Source organism: Lissotriton helveticus, chromosome 7, assembly GCF_964261635.1.
Source record: "Lissotriton helveticus chromosome 7, aLisHel1.1, whole genome shotgun sequence".
In the NCBI taxonomy this organism is placed as follows: Eukaryota; Metazoa; Chordata; class Amphibia; order Caudata; family Salamandridae; genus Lissotriton; species Lissotriton helveticus.
The window spans coordinates 517,232,544-517,253,682 of record NC_136068.1 but is presented as its reverse complement, the minus strand read 5'-3'; the positions used below and the strand labels follow the sequence as shown (position 1 = coordinate 517,253,682).

Below are 21,139 nucleotides of genomic sequence, written 5' to 3'. Positions count from 1 at the left end.
TTGAAAAAACAAAAAAAACTTTGAAAAGTTTGCCGGCGGCTATCATGTCTGACAGTATTGTCTGTCAAACCTTTCCTGCATAGATAGGAAATGCCATGATAGCTGTTCCTGTCAATGTAGAGATCTGCCCACATGGCTAGTAGACAACTTTACATTTGGCAGGTGTTGGTCCTTCAGGATGGCGAAGGTATTGTTCTCCGCCATCCCATCGGAGTTACCTTAGACCACAAACTCTAAATCAGGCCCATAGTTTTGCTTGCTTCCAAAATGAGATTGGAATGAATCCTCTCAATTAAACTGCATTGGTGGCTTCAAAAGCGGCTTATGCAATTGTGTCTATTTTGATAAGATCACCCTAAATATCTGAAGGCACTATGTCACTGGTATACAACATTTCCAGTTCTGACCTTTGCTTTTACAAATTATTGTCTTGAGCTGTTTTAGTCTGATTTGTTTAATTGAACTGAACCAGAATTATTAATTCCAGAATACACTCATTTACCACCGAAAAATAGGTACTCTGATAACATGGAGGCTTTTGGTAATTCTATATCTGGCCCTGGTACATTCCCTTGGCTTTTGTGAGTAAGAGGCAGAGCGAGAACATAGCAGTAGACCAATAAACAGTTTCAACTAGTCTTGTAAAGGTTCAAACAATGTTTATCATTAGCCACCTCCGCAGGAAAGGTAAAGGGATAGGAGCATTTATGGAGCACAAGATAGCTCCATAAAGGTCTCTCAAAGTCACTGTAACTTGGCCCATGGTGTAATGGAGTGCTATTCTGTGCCATGTCTTATCAAAATAACTTGAAAACATTTGGGACCGTTGTACCTGTAAGCAGGGGTGGGTGTAACTTGTGTAATTTGCTCTAACGTAATCACAGGGAATTACAACAAAATTATGCAGCAATGCATGAAGCACATAACCCAGCATTTAGTGATATTTTCTTAGCACAAAATGCAACGTCACATCCAAAATAACCAGAGAGTGCATTTTCTGCTAAGAAAATAGTACTAAATGCAACAGAACAGGAACAGCTGCGGCCAGCTCGATAAGTTTGCTCTATCTGTGCTTTGTCTGTAGGACTACTTCCCCAAATTATTCTTAATTACACAAGCTAGAGTAATCACATACAAGAGTAATGCGGAATTACCAAAATTACTTTGGGTAAGTAAACTTTTGCCCAGGCCAACCTATAAATTAGTGCTTGCATCTAAGCCAGCGTTAGCTCTAAGGGACTCATGTTGCGAAATCACGGGGTCTGTGACAACAAAAATACTCCATATGGTGTACGAAACCCCTTTAATGAGTTGGAAAACTCTTCTGACTTGTAAAAGGACTTTTGCAATTGTTGCCGAATTGCAAATAGGAGGGTTCATGAAAGAAGTTTACAACTCCCCTTTCCAAGATCGGGAAGGAATTTGATAGTTTGACTGCATTTGATTTCACAGACCATTGATGAGCTAACAGACCCCAAGTTGAGTTGAAACTAATTTACAAAGAGGAAGGGGTCCGCTTAGGAGCCCGTTCCTTTTGGTAATCATCTTGGCGGCCTCAGTTGATAATGTTTTTTAAAACTGAAACCTTTTTCTTTAAAGCACTGCCCATGGGCATAACACAGGCCCCCGCATCCCCGCGTTGTGGGGGTCCCCCAAGCTCCAGGGGCCCCCTCGGTACACAATACATTCGCTGACAGTAGGGTCCGTCTGGAACGTACTTTTAAAGTAGCGCCCGCTGCCGCGCCTCATAAATTAAATGGTGCGTACGTGATGCAATTTTGCGCATCACGTAGCTGCGTGATTTTCAGCCTCAGGGTGAGGCATAGAGTGGGGCAGGGCTGGGCCGGGCCAGTATTGGCATGTGCAGCCTAAACTGCACATGAGGTGGCCGGCGGGTCCCAGGCACTCAGACTCGAGACCATAATTTAATAATTGCTGGCCGCGGTCTCCTGCTGTTCGCCCTTGCCAGCCACCGAAGCTGCATGCCTCAGCTGGGTCGGATACAACAAGCAGTATAAACCTATGCTTGTTCTCCTTTCCTGCATAGAGGCAATCTGATTATAAGGGCAATAATGCGTTCCAGCTGTCATGATCGCTACTATTTTCTTTCATTGCCACTTTCTTTTGCACTATCAACTATTTGTAGAACCGACCTATTGCTTCCGTGCAGATGTCTTTCAGAAGTCTGCTTACATTGATATGAAAAGAATTTGATTCATTTCTTTAGTTTTTTTACAAAATTCTGAGCTGTCCCTGAGGACCTCTGTTTTCCCTGGCAGGATAGCTGGAGTTAGTGACAAGTTATTTTAGATGTGTGTCTTGTTTAGTTTGTTCTGCTTGCATGTTTGAGCATTTACTATTGGTGACCTGTAGACATCATGCGAGGTGGCCATGTCATGTTCCCAGTCTGAGTCAACGTAGGTGTAGTCTGTGGAGAAATGCTGACCTAAAGAGAATTCTTGTGAGTCCAACACCTGCTGTGTTTTTGCTAAAAGCTAATTCCGCTACCAAACTACGGCCAACAGTTGCCTTTATCTTGAATGCCTGCTTTTGTAGTGACAAAGAGTGGAATTCCAATACCAGTCTTTCACGTCAGGTAGCTCTGTGCACTTACCTACAAAGGTCCCTGTTGGTTTATTTTTTATTGTTTTACATGATGAGGAAAAACTAAAGGCACACTTTTATGTAAGGCAATGGAAAAATGATTGATGCAGATAATCGGTGGTAATCTCCATGGTTTACCACACATCTGCACCAAGAAAGAAAGAACAGTTACATTTATGGTGGCAAAGAACGAGCGGGTCTTGTTTATCATTGATCAGGATTTGGCAGTCAGTACATACTCTTCTTGCTAATGGCTGACCTCACAGTGTTCAGCGCTATCACAGAGAAAACTCTATAGTTCACACCTACAGCGGATGCCAATACTGTGAACATTTGGAAAATAGAGAGAATGTAAAGATACATTTTTTAAAAAACATGACTTTGCAATTAGTAAAATAGCTCTAGAGCATATTACATGGTTTGATTATCTCGCACACGTTTATTGTTAAATTATTCTGGTGGAGAATAACTTTGTAAAACCTTGCACAATGTGAAGAATGCACTGCACGTAAAAGACTTACCTCTGTTCTAAGGTCATCTCCTGCTAATCCCAGTACTGGTAATGGAGTAAATTAGAGCACTGATCACGACGAGCACATCTTCCATGGAAATGAAACATCTCTGGTGGACGCTTATTCTCATAGATTCCTTGCGTTTTTATTATCTGTAGGTGCCAGACTAGATCCACCTACTATTTACAAAGTAGTAGCTTTTAGTTGCAGTCATATGGTGCTGTGGGCCTCCGGATGTATGACATTACAACGCATACTTTTACATCGCATGCCTTTACAACGCTGTTTTTACAACGCATGCCTTTACAACGCATAGTGCTTTGGGGCGCTGGATAGTGAATAGTTTAATTTACTATTCCAACTCCAGTCCCCGTGGATAGTAGGGAAGGTGTTGGATAGTAAATTAAACCTATTCCCTATCCTAGAGCGCCCCCCAGCGCAATGCGTTGTAATGGTTTGCGTTGTAAAAGTTGCGTCGTAAAGGCACTGCGTGGTAAAAGTTGCGTTGTAAAGGATGTTTCCCGGGCCTCCAGATGTGACAACACTTTGCCTTATAATGAACCATTGTGCACCTCAATTCTGTTTCTTCCTGGCACTATGTTCTTGCAGTTAAGTCATCTTGCAAGGAGTAGATCCAAATGTTTCTGCTGTATGGTATTGAAGGATTTATAGTGCACTTACTACCCCTATATATGGCTCTTAAGCACATACCCACATGGACAGCAATCTACGCCATATAGGATGCATGGCTGAAAGGGTGTTGTCTTCGGTGCACCCCATGCCTGAAATCTTGGCGGTCTAGGTGTTGACAGTCAAGCATGAATCCAAGTCTTATTCTGCTAACTTGTCATTGGTCAATCCAGAGACATCGTGCCAGGAACTCTTTGAAGTTTAGGATCTGAACGGCGCCTGACTGCACAAGGGGACTGACTATCATCCAGCCCCTCCACCCTGCCTGAAGGCAAGAGGTTGACTGGACCTGGGAGTTATACTGTGCTAATGGAGTTGGAAGAAGCCTCCAGGGCCACTTGTGAGCACTGCGCAGGAATTAATGGACTGTCCATGAGGAATGGGAATGGTACTTTGCACTGCTATTATTTTGCAGTGACGGAGCCAATGTTTCTTGTTTTGTTTGTGTTGTAATCATAACATACTCTCTGATGTTACTAAATAGGTCTGGGATTATATACTGAGAGGTTTCTTAATTCTGCTGTTGTACTGATACTACTAGTGGATACCAAACATTTTCCAAAGTAGCTTTCCAACTCAAATCTTAGCTATTAAGGGGTAGACAAAGCTGTCTTAGAGAAGCAGTGTTTGCCTGACCATGGCAAATGAATATGTGGCTGAGGAATTTGACCCACCAAACGCCGGGGTTCCTCAACATCTTATACAGGATTAAAGTTCTTAGATATGCTCTTTTTTTGTCCTTCATGTCATTATGAGTCCTGGGGCTAACACAGTTAACACAAAACAGACTGTTGAAAAATAACAACCAATGAGTCAGTAGTTGTGTTGTTTTATGTATAGTGAAAAGAATTTTCCGAAGACTCAGTAAGGTGCATAAAAATATAATTATCAGCGAAGCAAACTTCTCTCACACGCATAAAAGCAAAGACCTGGCTCGTGAAGTGAGTACCAGGGAGCTGGAACAATTCCCTGGTGGAATGTCCTGGAAAAAGAAGTTCACAAAACAGCCCTTGCAGTCTTCTTCCTCCAAGAACAAAGGAGCACACAGGGACCCAATGGGAAGAGCGAGGTGCACCAAGCATCATCAGAAGTGAGGAGAGAGGACCAGAGAGCAGGACATGGAAAAGTCATGGCTGTAGGAATTGACAAACAGATGAGCTTGGTTCAAATGAGGTAATAAACCATTAGCATAGAACAAAATTATAGATAAACAGGCACATGCATCAATATTGCTTTTTGCGATTCCTTAATTGTGAAAAATAAGGAATCTCAATTAAGGAATCGCAAAATGCAATGCATCAAGAAATCGATAATAAAATTGCGATTTCTTAATATTCCTTAATTGCGACTCACAAATTGCGAGTCGCAATTAAGGAATACCTCCCCATTCATTCCTATGGGCCTAGAGGCTCTTAGGAATGAATAGAAAGACATTCTCAATTTGCGATCAGCAATTAGCGATTCACCCTGTTGCACCCCTGAAATCAATCTGTGCATATATGTTGTGCACACACATGCCCTAAGGGCATGTGTGTGCACAACATGAAACTTTGAAAAATGCACAAAAGTGCATTTTACAAAGTTTTCGCAAATTACCATGAGGTTCAACCTCATGGTAATTTGCTCACCCTAATTGCGAAAATGCAATTTTTTAAAGTTTCATGCACTTCATTTAAGGAATCACAAAATGCGATTCCTTAAATGCAATCGCAATTTGAGAATTTGCAAATATTTGCGAATTCTCAAATTGCGAGGGCCTTCACCCTTCATGCATTCCAAAAGCAGATTTTGCGATCGCAAAAACAGCAGATTTTTGCGATTCGCACCGTTTGCGATCGCAAAATCATTTGATGCATGTGCCTGAAAGGCCCTCCCTTCGGCATTCAAGGATGAGTGCTATACTTTGCAGAAATTTAATTTTCTTCTACATCACAGCAACATTTCAGGGGTGGCCTCTCCGTTCAAATCAACAGCAGCTTAGAGTGTAAGAAAACAGCAGTGAAGGGCCTGCATCGTGCCTGCAAAAGTATTTACAAATTCCTGGGTTCTACAGGAAGCACAGTGTCACAAGAAGAGACAAGGTAACCAGGCGCTACTGGAATGAGGCCATGTGTCGCTCCAAGAGCAGAGACCAACCAGCAATGACCGTAAAGGAGCACCAGTCCGTGGCACCCGTGGGGTGTGGGGCCAAACTCTAAGACCCCCTCAGCACAATACCCTGGCTGGAGAGCTCCTGATTGAGTCCGGAGGGGCCCCTTCCACGTATCTTGCTGGGGGGCCCTCAAGTTTCGGTACACCACTGGCACTGCCGCCTTCAAATGAACATGGGCAGGCTTTTTTTTTTTTTAAGTTTCTATTTTGCATTCTTAGAGAGGTCGGTGTGCTGTCACTGGCAGGCCACCATCCCTGTGATTACAGCCTATCACAGAGTCCCAAATTGACACCTGCGTAAATAATACTAAATAACCAAGTCATTTTGCAACCACCTGCGATGCAGTATATGTGAACCAATGTAACAGTACATAGGTACGTTTGTAAAATACTATTCCATTCTCAAGAAAAAACGTGTAGTTTGAAACCACATTTTCCAAATTAAATATTAACACTCCAACCCCCAGATTCATCAAGAACACATTTTGCTATTCCTTAATAGCGAAAAATAACGATTCGCTATTAAGGAATAGCAAAATGCTATTCATCAAGAAATCACTAAAAAAATAGCGATTTCTAATAATTCCTTAATTGCGACTCGCAAATTGCGAGTCGCAATTAAGGAATATCTCCCCATTCATTCCTATGGGCCTAGAGGCCCATAGGAATGAATTGGAAGACAATCTCAATTTTCTAATCACCATTAGCGATTCGCAAATTGATATAGCGATTTCAAGGGTGCAGGGGTGTCCAAAGGACACCCTGTAGCACCCCTGAAATTGATGTGTGCACATATGTTGCGCACACACATGCTCTTAGGTCATGTGTGTGCGCAACATGAAACTTTGAAAAATGCACTTTAGTGCATTTTTCAAAGTTTTTGCTATTTACCACGTAGTTAGACTTCGCGGTAAATAGCGGCCCCAGATTGCGAATTCGCAATTTTAAAATGGTTCATGAATTGTATTTAAGGAATCTCAAATTGAGATTCCTTAAATGCAATTAATCGCAATTTAGCGATTTCTAGAATTGCGATTTTTGCATTTGGGATGATGAATCCCAAATGCAAAAATAGCGCTCGCAAAGGGCCAGATTCTCAGAATCTGGCCCTTTGCGAGCCGATTTTGCTTTGATGAATCTGGCTGCAAGACCCTAGCTTTCACAAGAAGATGTATGTCAATAATAATCAACGCTTGTCTGCAGATCTACTTGGTGATAAGTACCAGTTGAAATCTGATTAAGACATCATAACACAAGATTTGAGCTGTTTAGACAGCAGCCGGGTAAATAGTGATGTTGTCTGCTATTTGCATGGATACTGGCCAGGCTGTGCATACTGTCTTCTATTTAGCGAGCCACTAGTTGAAATGAAGCTTATTTTCTGTTTGCAAGACCACCAGCCAAACAGTACATCAGTACTGCTATGTAGCTAGCAGCCGGGTAAATATTGACCTTTTTGCTATTTGCCAGGCTACTGGTGAAATACTATGTATTTTCTGGTATTTATAAAGCAGCCAGGAAAATAATTATGAATATTTGCTATTTGCATGGTTGCCGGCCAAATTGTAAATAATGTCTGCAAGAAACTGAGGAATGAGTAAAATGTATTTGCCGTTTTCATAACCTCTGCTATTTAGCCAGTGGCCAGGTAAATAGTGAAGTTTATTGGTTATTTCCATGACTGCTGGCCACACAGTGCAGAATCTCTACTATTTAGCCAACAGCAGGATAACTAGTGACGTTTTTCTGCTATTTAAATGGCTTCTGGCCAAACAGTGCAGAATGTCTATTATTTAGCTAGCAGCTGGGTAAAAAGCAAAGTTGATCTGCTATTTTCAAGGCCGCTGGCCAAATAGTAAATAATTTCTACTATTTAGCCGGCAGCAAAGTATATAGCAGATAAGTCACTAGTTATCCAGCAGCTGGCTAAGCAGCCGCTACCTTTCAAAATTAAGCCATTAGATGTTTACTTTAGTAATTTTATCTCTGTAAGTGTACTAAATGAGTGTCCTAGAATTGTGGCCATCTCTCTTATTCTAGCTGGTTCCAGTACATCACAGGTTGTCTCGTGCTCCTTAAAAAGGGTGTTATCATCTTGAACCCAATAATCTCCAACATCATTTCCTTGTAGGGATGAAAATCTGTGTCAGTATCCCATGTAAATGGCTAAGTGTATTGTGAATGATATTACTGCACAACTTACCTGCCTTCCTCTATTGCCTACATTTTTTAGGAATGGATTAGAAATGCATTTTATTTCTGATTAATTGTTTGTGGAAATTCTGGAATGCTATAGAAAGGTTCACATAGCATAAATTCACTATTCTGCCTACGACTACTGCAGCCCCAAAAGAAAATATCAAACTTTACATCAAGGTAAGTACATTTTATGTCATATATGACAAGGGGTATAGCAAGGGTGTACCATACTGCCGCCACCTACGGACTTTAACTAGCCTCGTCCCCCCTTCCAAATTAGTTACTGATCCACTGCAGGACCTTCTTTCTGGGACTGCCACAGTTCAAAGCAGCTGTTTCCATTGGCCAGTTTGTCCTTTCTTTTCTCCTGCCATAAAGACTACAGAAAAGCCAAGTAGGGCCACCACAGGGCATTGTTCTGCACAATTAGGAAATAATCCTCTCATCTTCCATTACAGCTTGTCCAACGTGAGTGAGTGGTCTGCGGTCTTCAGACGGTGGCAACTGCCAGTCAACCCCTTGGAGATTGGCATTCAGAAGGTTATCAAGCACAGCTCATACACCATGCAGCTCTCCGGCTACGACATTGCATTGTTGAAGCTGGTAAAACCGGTCAACATCGCAAACAACAATGTAAATATTACCACGATAGCGCTCTCAAGCACAAATGACCGCTTGGCTGATGGCACTCCATGTGACGTCGTAGGCTGGGGAAATGTGCACAAATCAGGTGAGTTTCATGACGTGCTTTTGTGAGCTGTTGTTTGAAGTATAGTTTGCCATTTTCCAACGTTTTCATCTGTTTCCATACTTTCTGGTTCCTTTGTTTCCTGGTGCCTTTTGAAGAATGGGCAGGGTTGGACTGGAAACCAAAAAGGGCCCTGGCATAAATGATCAGACCAGCCCCCACAGCAGGGGACTAGGCTGGCATGGTGCCAGTGACTGGAAACAGCTAAGAAAATAATATTCTTCAAAATATTGCAGTTGTTTTGTAAACTTTATACGAGTACCATAAAAAACTCGCAACAAGAAAGTAAATCGGGATTCCAATGGAAGAGAGGGGTTAGTGAGCTCTGTGTTGAAAAGCTTCTTGAAACAATTAAAATACATTTTTAGGTAGTACACAATATTGTTTTATTAGTTATTTATTTAATAGTATGTATTTTACTTAGCAGCTCCAAATATTGAAGTGGTCCTTTCATTAAGCTTTCTTGTAGGAAAGGACAGTGTCGATACTCGGCACAACAGTCAGTTTGACTATTCAATTGACATAAATATTGTGTACTTAATATCCTTTACAAAAATATCTGTCTTTGATGTAAATGTTCTGTGTTCTATTAACTCCAATGGAGGGATGTCTATGGACACTGTATTTAGAACGCGATATTTACAGTGGCGTAGCAAGAAATTTGCCGCCTGTAATGTAGTGCCGCGGGACCCGTACAAATAAACACACAGAGCCGTTGGTTATGGGTATGATGGCAACCGCGCACACGCGTCGACTGACCGTGCGCGGTAGGCGTTTACATTAATTCATTGTCACGTGACCGGGACTATACCATCTGGCCCGGTCACAGTAGGGGTACACCAGTAGATTCCCCTTTGGGAATGTATTCATGGGGGCGCCCTGCCAGTCTCCGCGGTTTCGTCACCACTGCGACATAACATTCCTCCCAAAACCAGAAAACTTGCTCCAACAACAGTCCAGGAAACTTTGCTGCAACCTTTCCTTCCGGATGCTTAATACACTTAATAAAAGAACCAAAAAAAAAAAGAACAGTCTTGCGTGAAATAGTCTCTCAGCTTCTTGTTCGGCTCAGGGTTGCAGCGGAGCTGATACTGTGAACTTCCCTGCCCATGGGACACGACTCCGGCATCCTCACTCGATGTTGGGGGCAAGGTTTCTTCAGAGCTTTCTGGCATTTCATCAGGCCCGGCTACCACGGTGTCATTATCCAGTGATAGGCGGGTGTCCATCCCAGGTGTTTGGGATGACGCACCTCCCATGTCCTCTACTGTCCCTTGGAGGATCGGATGTTGACAGGGACCTGAGGCTGGCGCTCCGTTCCCTGGTCCGACACAGGGGTTTCTGCAAGATGACACTTCTTGAAGTGGGAAATGTTCTGTGTTACAATTTCTCCGCCCCTCCGAGCCATTATTTGCGTGCCTCGTACTCTAATGACAGTCCAGGGGCGCCTTTTATACGGAAGATGGAACTTGCTCTTGGTCGAGCGGTTCTTGAGTAACACCTTATCTCCTTGCTGCAGATGCACCTTCCGAGTGCCGCGGCGCTAACTGACCTGCTCATGCACCCGGCACCTTTGCTCATTAATCTTGTGATCATCAGGGCTTTCCGGGCACCATCGGGGATGATGGGGAATCAAGTCTGTGACCAATCAATCCATTGATAGATGTCCGCGAGCCAGGCCCGTTGTGGTGTGAGGGGTTTGTCGGTTGTTTCTCAGGAATGTAAACAGAGCTAGCTCCAGAGGCTGGTGACGTTCATGCGCTATGCGGTTAACCTTGTTTAAGGTCCACATCACTCTCTCCACCTCCCCCTTGGCTTGCGGCTAGCAAGGGGTAATCCGTCGATGTTTGATGCCCAGTGAGGCACCGGAGTCCCATTGTCCCTTTTGAGCTCTTTATAAATGCCATGCGTTGCTATGACCTTTTCCCACTTCGGGATTATCTCAGTGGCTTTTAGGGTGTTCACAATCTCAATCTCTGGATACGTGGAGTAGTCGTCAATTTCCACAAAGGTATGTCTTCCATCCGGCAAACTTCCGAAATCGAGACTGACGCTTAGCCATGGACAAGATGGTCTGGGTTCTGTGATTACAGGAGCAGGTTTGGGGCTTTCCCCGACTACCAGACATCACTGGCCCTCACGGACGGCGGCCTCTACAAGCTCATCCATTAAGGGAAACCGCACTTTGTTTATCCCCTCAGCCGAGAAGGTATAACCGAAGAATTGTAGTTTGTTCTTGAGAAATTCGCATTTTTCTCGGTGCAGCGTTAGCCCTGCATCTTTGATTCTCTGAAGAACTTGCACCAGGCGGGAATGGTGCTCTGGGATTGACTTGGCATGTACCATGATATCATCACTCACATTGATGACTCCGGGAATGTCCATGATCAGCTCGTGGATTACGTTCTGTAATACTTCAGCAGCGCTTGATATCCCGAAGCTCAGACGGGTGTACCTGCAATGTCCTACATGAGTGGAGAAGGTCATAATGTTTCTAGACGCCTGGTCAAGGACTAGTTGGTGGTACCCCGATCGCAGGTCGAGCTTGGAGAACCAGCACGCCCCTGCCATCTCTCCGAGCAAGTCATCAATTGTCGGGGTGATGTGTGGCTCTCTTTTGATGGCTGCATTTGGCAATCTCATGTCGACACATATTCTAACCGCTCCTGGTTGCTTCGGTTTTCGGGCTACAACAATTGGAGAAACCCAAGGCGTGGGACCAGACACCTTCTCAATTATGCCCGCCTGCTCCAGCTTGAGCAGCTCTTGCTCCACTAACAGGCACAGGTGAAAAGCCACTCATCAGTGTCGTAGGGCTACAGGTTGCACAGTATTGTCAATATGAAGGTGTATTTCCTTTCCTCTATATTTTCTGATGACCTCAAAGACTGATGCGAACTCCGTGAGTATGTGCTGGATGGACTCTTGATGGATCCCGAATGCAAATGACACGATGCCGAGATCCTCTGCTGCTCGGCATCCCAGAAGCATGCCTTGTCCATCCTTGGTGACATACACCATGGTGGTGACTGATTTGTTTTCTTGGGTCCGGTAGTCTTGAACTTTCCTTTCATTTCCAGCTGCTTGTCCTGTCCATACGCGAAGACCATGATTTTGGTGGGCTGTAGAGTGGGTGCCGGGTGCATGGATTTGTAGAGAGTGGCTGTCATTATTTTGATGGTGGCTCCGGTGTCTACGACAGCTGTGACATCCTGTGCTCCCACCTTAATATGGCATTGGGGCAGACGCCGGCTCCTGCTTGACGCAGCTCCAATCATGTATACCTTGTGACTCGCCTTCTCTTCCTCTTCATCGTTGTCCATGTCACTCGAATCACCACCCCCCTCGGGTACTGCATTAACTGCTTGCTTGGGCTTTCGGTATTGGTTGGAACGGCATACCTTTTCAAAATGGTTGAATCGGCCACAGCATTTCTTGCCCTTCGCGGGACAATCAGCTGCTTTGTGAGGTGGGCCACTACAATAGCCGCAGTATCGTTGACCCCTTGTGGACCACTGTTGAACTGCTTTTTATTGCGACGGTCTGCCGGCTTCAACGTGACCACATTTACCGGTTCCGCTTTGACAGTTGACTGCAGTGCAGCCTCCATGTGCACTGCCCTGGGCTTGGACAGCTGTTCGTACGTCCCAGGGTTAAAATGTCCGCTAGTGGCCTGTCTGACTCTTTCAATATCCTTTTGCGAAGCTTCGCTGAGGCACACCCTTGGATAATTTGCCCCCTGCTCTCCTCCGTCTCATCTCTAAACCCACACGTGAATGCCAGGAGTTTGAGCCTGGTGTGGAATGTGTCGAGTGATTTGTCTGGTAGCTGTCTGGCTTGACGAAAGATGAAGCGCTCATAGTACTGGTTGGCCATGTGTTCGAAATGGCCCGTGAGCGCATTGATGAGGGTATTGTGAGTCTTGGGCGTCGCCTCCACGAGTGTCTTTGTGATGCGGTGAATATCCTTCCCTCCGAGGTGAAGTAGCATGGCCCTCTTCTGGTCTTTGTGTACCTTTGTTGCCTAAAAGAATATAATGAGGCGTTCCACCAATTCTTTACTTCGGGATGTCTGGGCAGAGGGAGATCCCTCCACTACAAACGGCTCAATTGGGCCAATAGTAGACATGGTGACCCTTCCCTAGGGCAGTATGGTGCGGTGGGTGACGCTGCGCCGTACAACGCTGTCCTCTCCTTAATGAGGGGTGAATGAGGCCGAGAATGTCACTGCTGGCTCAACTTCTGCCACTGCCCACAGGCCAATCACACACACGTAGCACTTGCAAGCTGATCAGGGTGGCTGAAATCACTATGTGCCAATTATACTGCTGCCACTGTCAAATTGAAGCTGTCTGCCTCCCTGCAGAACTTTCAGGCACCACTTGGCCACTGGGGGTAGTGCCGCAAATGTGAGCGTTGTAGTGCGGTCTTCTAGATCCCTGCTCGTAGGCCGTTGCCAAAGCGCAAGCGCGCGGCTCTCTAAACCGTGTGGGCGCAGAGCTCAACCGCAGCGCCTGCGAGGACTCAGAGATCAGCTGTCCACCGCAGCGCATGGAGCATAGCACATGCCCCAGCAGCAGAGATGCTTCAGACCTGATTTGCGGTCTCCTCCCGCGACGGGCATCAGCAGCCAAAACCAGGGGCACGAGCACCGCGTGGTCTCCACCAACTGCGCGCAGCTGCCCCCACACTGGAATGTGACGGGAACATGCCCGCCCTCATCGCCAGTGTAATGTAGTGCCGTGGGACCTTGTCACTAACAGGAGGGCACTCTGGGGTATGCTATCGGACCTGTACAAGTAAACACATGGAGCCGGTGGTTATGGGGGTGATGGCTACTGCGCACACTCGTCTACTGACGTCAGGTGTGTGGTAGGCGTTTTTATTAATTAATTATTAATTATGGTCACGTGACCGGGACCATACCATCTGGCCCGGTCACAGTAGGGGTACACCAGGATATTCCCCCTTGGGAATGTATTCATGGGGGCGGCCTCACAGTCACCGCGGTTTCGTCACCGCTGCAAAATACACCGCCCATGGCAGCCCCTGAGTTTGCCACCCGCGGCCGCATGTAGAGCCGGGGAAGAGTGGCTGCTGGCTATTCCTGTCTTTGCCACACTGCGACAGCTGAAGTTAAGAGCGGGGGAGGCAGCCTTCTCCAAAACTGGTGACACCCAGGGCGGACTGCCTCCCTCGCCCCCACTTGCTATGCCACTGAATATTTATCTGGCGATCTTCTGATATCGGTAGTTTAGTACCACACCTACAGTGTGTATTGTGTCACCATTGTATGGTGTCTGAAAAGAAAGACATGCATCTTTACATTTATTAATAACACACACACAATAAAAACACGTACAGTGGAGGTGTGGTCTAGCCACGAATGAAGATGGCCGTCTGAAGGGAGAGCTTCACTCCAAGGGAGTCTCCGAGTGGGGACGGCGGCCTACTTGAGGAGGTTGGGGGCCCACACCACGATGTCCCTATGCTGGCTGACACCCAGTTCTGGCCTGCGGCTGGCACAGACCCCATCGGAGCGAATAAACTCTGGGGACAAGGTGAGAGTGCAGGGCCTTGAGGCATGTCTGAAGGCTTGGCCCTCGCGTCGCAGCCCGACTCCGCCCTCCACTTCCTACGAATTGCCTCGTCCTGCGGATCCTGCCCTTTGTGCCTCGCTGGGCACCTGCCACACTCCCCCGACTGGCCTGAGCCCATGAGGTGGCCCAATGTAGGAACCTCCCGGAGCCCTTCTTAACTCTGCGCTCCCATCGCAGCAAGACCGTTAACCACCTTACTCCAGGCCTCCAACCTCAGCTACCCGACCCTAGGATTGGAGGGCCCCCACCACTGCTGGAGTGTCACCACACAGGTATGAGGAGTGTGGCGCTCCCCCGCTCAGCGAAGAGCCCCCACCCATCCTTCTCTTCCCATACGGTGACAGGGCACTGGCCCAGGCACACCACTGGGCCGCACTCCTGGCTGCTTGAAAGGCTGCTGGCGGCTGAGAGGAGACGCGTCGCCCCCGGATGCCTCTCACTACTCATCAATGCATACCAGGACCCACGGGGCATAGCGGAGGACAGGGACCACCCAAGGGGCAACACAGTGCAGGGTGGGCCGCCCCATCCCCCCTCTTCTACTGGACCAGTGAAGGTATGCAGGGGATAAAACCAGGCAGGGGACCTTAGGAGGAGCGAGTCATACGCAGCCCCCCCTGACCACATGATCGCCTCCTGCACCACATCTCACTGTGCGCTTACCGGCCGTCCTCCCTCCTTCCTTGGATGCTTCTCCCCTACCAAGGCTGACCTCTGTGTGACGCTGAAGCCATGGGGGGTGCACAGTGCTAACCGCCTCTCACCCGCTTCTTCCTCTCAGCGTCCCAGACCGGAGCATCCCATCACCGACACTGCAATGGATCGAAGATTAGTCCAGAGGGACCCCTCGACTGGTATCCCCAGTGCTCACCCCCCATTCTACAGACTGGGTAGTACATTCAGAGTGACGGGCCCCTCTAGGTCCATCCAGGGGCACATTAAGAGTCACCTTTCAGCGACGCTGCTGCGGGGAGCATACCCAACTGCAACCCCCAATCACAGGGCATTGAGGAGTGACCGCCAAGGGTACTCCACTAGCCAGCCCCTCCAGGCTTGTTATCAACCTTGCTTTCCAGCCAGCAGGTAGGGTGGCATGGCAGTATTAAGCCTCGCCCTGAGAACAAGAGCGGATGTCCATCGCTAAGCACTGGAGTAAGTCCTCCAGGCAGTTTCTATTCACAGAAGCACTCAAACAACCATGCACCATGGCCACAAAGTAGGATGCCCCTCCCACAAGTGGCTCCTCTATGCCTCCAACAGCCTCTGCAGCATGCGAGACCATGGACCACATCTTACAGGAAATCTCCACAGTCAGTCTTCGGGTGGAAGGAATGGACTTCAACATCTCCAAGCTGTCAGACAAAGCAAAATCAATATGAGCAGTCATCACAGGGTTCCACGCAATAGCTGGACCAGAGACTGACGGCAGTGGAGGGCCATCTCGTCACCGTGCAGGATAGGGATCAAGAACATCTCTTCCTCCATAGCAAAGTGTTCGACCTGGAAGACCGCAGTTGAAGGGACAATGTCTGTTTTTTGGTTTTCCAGAGTCAATTTAAGGTCCAAATGCCGGTATCTTCTTGAAAGAGACCCTTCCGAAATGTATTGGGGCTACCTTTGACCCTCAATTGGAGCCCATCATATTGGCTCCCCACGCAAGGACTCTAACACAAGACCCCGCCGGCTTATTGCCTGTTTCCTACTCCACGAGAAGACTATGCAGATACTGGCCACGGTGCCCAATTGTCGTTTACTTATGATGGGTATTCGGATGACTGCTGATTTCTCCAAAGGGACTAATGAGCTCCGCAAGACCTTTCTCTCCCTGAAGCCTAGGCTATGCCAGTTAAACATCAAATATGGCCTCTTTAAACCCGCACGATTCCGCATAACTAGAGATGGTAACTCCAAGGATTTCTACTTCCCAGAAGACCTATGCCGGTTGCTGGAAGCCATAGGAACGCAGGAAATGGTCACAACATGAGGGTCCTGAACAACCCCATAATAGTGCCTCCTCTGAAACATCGGACAACAGGAGGCGGATCACCAGCGGATCATTGAACCCGGGAAGAGACCTTGACAGGACAACCCGCACCCTACGTGAGCATCCCGACATACCAACTAAACTGTCTGCAACTAGTGCAAAATCAGGCGGCCAGACTGATTTACCATCAGCCCAATTGGCACCATGTTACGCCATTAATAATCAGACTTCACTGGCTTCCAGTAGCCAAACGTTGCGCCTTCAAACTGGGGTGCATCACCTTCAAGGCTCTTCATGTCAGAGGTCCAGCATTAATATCCTCCCAGATTCAGCGCTATGTTTCTCTCTGGGATCTTAGGTCTTCTCATTTGAATCTGTTGGTCATCCCGTCTTCAAAACTGAAGAAATACGGGAGACTAAGATTTGCTGTCCTGGCTCCCCAATTCTTGAATTCTCTCCCTCTGGATCTTTGACCTCTTATGCTCCCTTTAGGAAACAGTTAAATACCTGGCTGTTACGACAAGCATATGGCTAAATCTCCTTTGCAGCAGTTTCTCCTGGACTTCAGCACCATGAAACCACTTGGCACGTGCGCTATACAAAAACTTTTAACATATCATAACCAATGTTCCCTCTATTTTTTTTCCTCTGTGTGCGGCAGAGTAGGGTTTCTGTGCACTGCAGCCATAGCTGTGTGCGCCAGGAACCAAACCGCGCTTGTGCGCAGCGCCAAATATCACTCCAAACCTTTGCTTTAAAAAACTGAAAAGACGGTGCATTTCCACACATACAACCCACGTTAAGGGACTTAAGGCAGATTTGCAATTTGGATACACAGACCATGACATGAATTGGTTACACAGGCGAGTACACTTTAGGTTTTGAAAACCACAAGACTCCAACGGCTGACGGGTCCATAGACTGCCTGAAGTACATGCAGTTCTGCAGCTAAAAATGCCATTATAACGGAATGGTCAGAATGAAATTGGGGGAGAAGAAATTAGATGGACGATGGGGAGAGCCTGCAAGCTGACAGGGAGAACTGACATACTTTAGTTAGAACCTTCCAGGACTTAGTGCAATCTCATAATATCCCACATACCCAACAGTGGAGACATGCTCTACTGGTGCACCCAATACATGGAAAACTGGGTCCATGACCTATCTACATCCCACAGTCCCTAATTCTTCAATATCTACTCACCTGGAAGGAATATGGTGGGACGGATTCTGGCTTATATACAACTCTAATTGCTAAGATCTTGCAAACCACCTCAAATGCACTTCATAATTGGAGGGAAGTGCAATTAGACACAATTCTTTGAGGGGGAGTCAGAGGAGCCATTAGAAGAACATGTTTGAGGGTTAAGGGAGGCCCGTCTGAAAGATAGTTATTTTACGATACTACATCAATGGCAGTAGACCCCCAAAAGACTATCAGCCTGATTCATCAAGCTGATTTGCGCTCGCAAAGGGCCAGATTCTGAGAATCTGGCCCTTTGCGAGTGCGATTTTTGCATTTGGGATTCATCATCCCAAATGCAAAAATCTCTATTACCGAAATCGCATATTTGCGAGGAATTGGATTTGAGGAATCTCTAATAGAGATTCCTTAAATGCAATTCATCAACCAAATAGAAATAGCGAAATCGCAATATTTGGTCTCAATTTACCACCAGGTCTGACTTGGTGGTAAATTGCGTAAATAGTGTAAAAAGCACTTTAGTGCATTTTTTTCTTTTGCATGTTACACACACACATGTCCTTTGGACATGTGTGTGCGCAACACCTGTTCAAATGTGCATTTTAGGGGTGCTACAGGGTGTACTTTGGACACCCCTGGCACCCTTAAAATCGCTATCTGATTTGCGAGTAGCAAATTGCTACTCGCAAATAAGGGATACTCCCCATTCATTCCTATGGGCCTTTTGGCCCATAGGAATGAATGGGGAGGTATTCCTTTTTTTGCGAGTAGCAAATTGCTACTCGCAAATAGAGAACATGTAGGAATCGCTATTTATTTAGCAATTCCTACATGAATACCGTTTTGCGAGTCCTCAATAGCGAATCGCTATGATTCGCTATTAGGGGCTCGCAAAACGGCCCCTTGATGAATCAGGCTGTATGCCTCCTTCTAACCCAACCCTTTTTTCTCTCTTTTTCTCTTTCATGTGTCTTTCTTCTCCTTTTATCTCTGTCTCCTCCCATTGCTCCCCTCGTCCTCTTCTTTTTGCTTTTCTCTCCTTCTGTCCTCACCTCTCGTCTCCTTACTTGTTTTTTCTCTTTTCCTCCCTTTTCTCTAGTTTTCCCTGATCCTTCAATCACACATGTGATCTTTGTTTCTATCATCGCCTTCTCATCTCTCTCCCCTTATTCCATTTATCTCTCCCTCCATTTTGCCCTACTAACTCTCCTGTCCATTAGCCTTTACCTCCCTTTCACCTCTCCTAGAGGCCCCGTCCTTCCCTATCACTCCTTTCCTTTTATTTCCCTACCTCTCTCTCTTTCCTCAGTGTTGTTTCCTTTCTCGCTCTTGGACAGTTGCTACAAGATTAAACTGGTTTTAGTTAGCATTAGTTTGGACAAAGAAAACCAATCTTTTGGGCCAACATTATCCAGATGAGTGCCAATAATACTCCTTACTCATACAGCTTTCTGCACAGGGACTGGAGCCTCGCTGTCTGTGCAGCCATGTCCACAGGACAGCCGGAGGGAGAAGAGACAGTCTAGCACAGCAGGATATCTGTGTACACCTTGTCGTGTATTTCTATAGGTTCTGATTCGATCCCCCTATTCCTGACCCTATTCTGGTTAAACTTACTAGCTAGTTAACTAACAGTCAGCCCATGAGGCAAGAAATCCCCCATGATGCAGATACCGTTATCTGACGCAGTCACACTACGGCACAGGAACGTGTTATCTGATTAGGTCATAACGCTTGAGATCTAATTAGACAAGCGACATTCCTCCAGCCCCTGATAAGGCATACGACGTTCTCATAACAAATCAAACCTATGACAACCTGGATAATCCGTGCGGCCATTGTTTTGATTTCACAGAGAACTTTAGTAAAGAATGTGCTAACGAGCAAGTCGTATGACATCTTTATTGACGTACCTATGTCCATCCTTACGTCAATCTCGGCACCTTTAAGGTATAAATATTGCCGACCTTGCCCTATGCAAACACACGCGTGGTGACAAGACGGAGCAGCCATACTTGCCGAAGCCGAGAGCAGAAGCAGACCCCGCAGGCAGCAGCCCCGCCTTCCTGACGCGCTGAGAGACGCGCTGCTATCTCAAGCCGAGAGACCCAGCACCGGCGCTTCTGGGCAGCCCTCGCAGGCAGCCTGGAATATCGAGAGCAGAGAAAGAGATACCATTCCTCATTCATCCTAAATTCCAGGTACAGAACTGAATAACCCCTCCTAGAGAATTCTTTAGTTATTCACTTGGCAAAAACAAACTTAAACTAAACTGTAACTTTCTATTCCCGCCCACGCATTAGACTTAGGTCAGGTACACGGGGTAGGCGTATTTAGAAACACCAGTTGAGTACGTTTAGTCAAAATGTATATGTGTATGTAAATATATTTTAATCATTTTAAACATCATATGGCTCAGAAACCATATCAATGTTTTTACAGTATTATTTTATACTATTGCTTCTAATGTATGCACTTTACTTAACTATAAGTATTGCAATAATATCGATCCATTTCTCTTGTACGAGAAAAGAGACTGATCAATAAATAACACCTTTTTATTGAACACGCCCGTCTCTTCCTTTTCTCTACATTCTGATGAGACTAAGAATGCACGTACTGACTGAGTAAAATAATTGCCTTGTGCTCACACGACTCTCGAGATTGACTCTTGATTAGGGGAGAGCAAAGTTGTCATGTTCTATGGTTGTCAGAAACTAAATCCCTTCTTGTCTAATCAGGGGAGTTCATCCTTCCTTGAACATTCGAGAAAGTTTCTAGCGAACTCTGAGCTTAGCTGACAAACCCAAAAATTAAGTCTAGTATTGACAGTAGTAGACCTAGTTAACGTCTGGCCTAGGCCTTTACTGCTGTAGGTACTATTCCAATGCGCAGAGCCTATTGGGAAAATAGGAGCTACACTACATGGCGCCCAACGCGTTTGGAAAGGGCGATAAAACTAACGTAAGACATTTAGAGTAACTCAGTCGTGCTTTCTCACTCAGACCCCTTTTCCCAAATACTCCAAAGACGTCTGGAGTGGGTGAAAGGTTATTATATCCTCCAAAACCTCGCAGGAGGGAACTCCTATGTATGGTTCTTGGTCTAGTCAACGTTGAAGGATAAAACAGTTCCAAAATATTGTGCATCTAATCTCTGTTTCCATAAAGAAACCTGATCTGCAAACAAAAATAATACCATCCTGTCAGTAAAATGGGAGACAGCGATGGAGAAAGAGAGGCAATTAGATTAGCTACTGAAATAGCAGCAGCTGATACTACAGCACTCGATGCAGACCCGGATATAATACTCATCCAGGTCGCCAAAAGGAGAGCTATAACTCTAAAACTTATAGAAAATGGACTGACACCTAGAGGTGGTACAGTCATATTCGTAATCGAGGCACACGAATATCGGCAGACAGAGGTATACTATACATGGATACATT

The 21,139-nt window shown here is 46.1% G+C and overlaps 1 protein-coding gene across 1 annotated transcript in view; it reads left to right on the top strand.

Moving 5' to 3' along the window:
• Window positions 1-21,139, top strand: part of LOC144768693 (prostasin-like) — a 151,160-nt gene that overhangs the window by 68,398 nt on the left and 61,623 nt on the right. Inside the window, exon 3 of the mRNA XM_078652553.1 lies at window positions 8,615-8,886. Within this exon, the coding sequence (XP_078508679.1) occupies window positions 8,615-8,886 (272 nt within the window). The remainder of the gene's footprint in view (window positions 1-8,614; window positions 8,887-21,139) is intronic.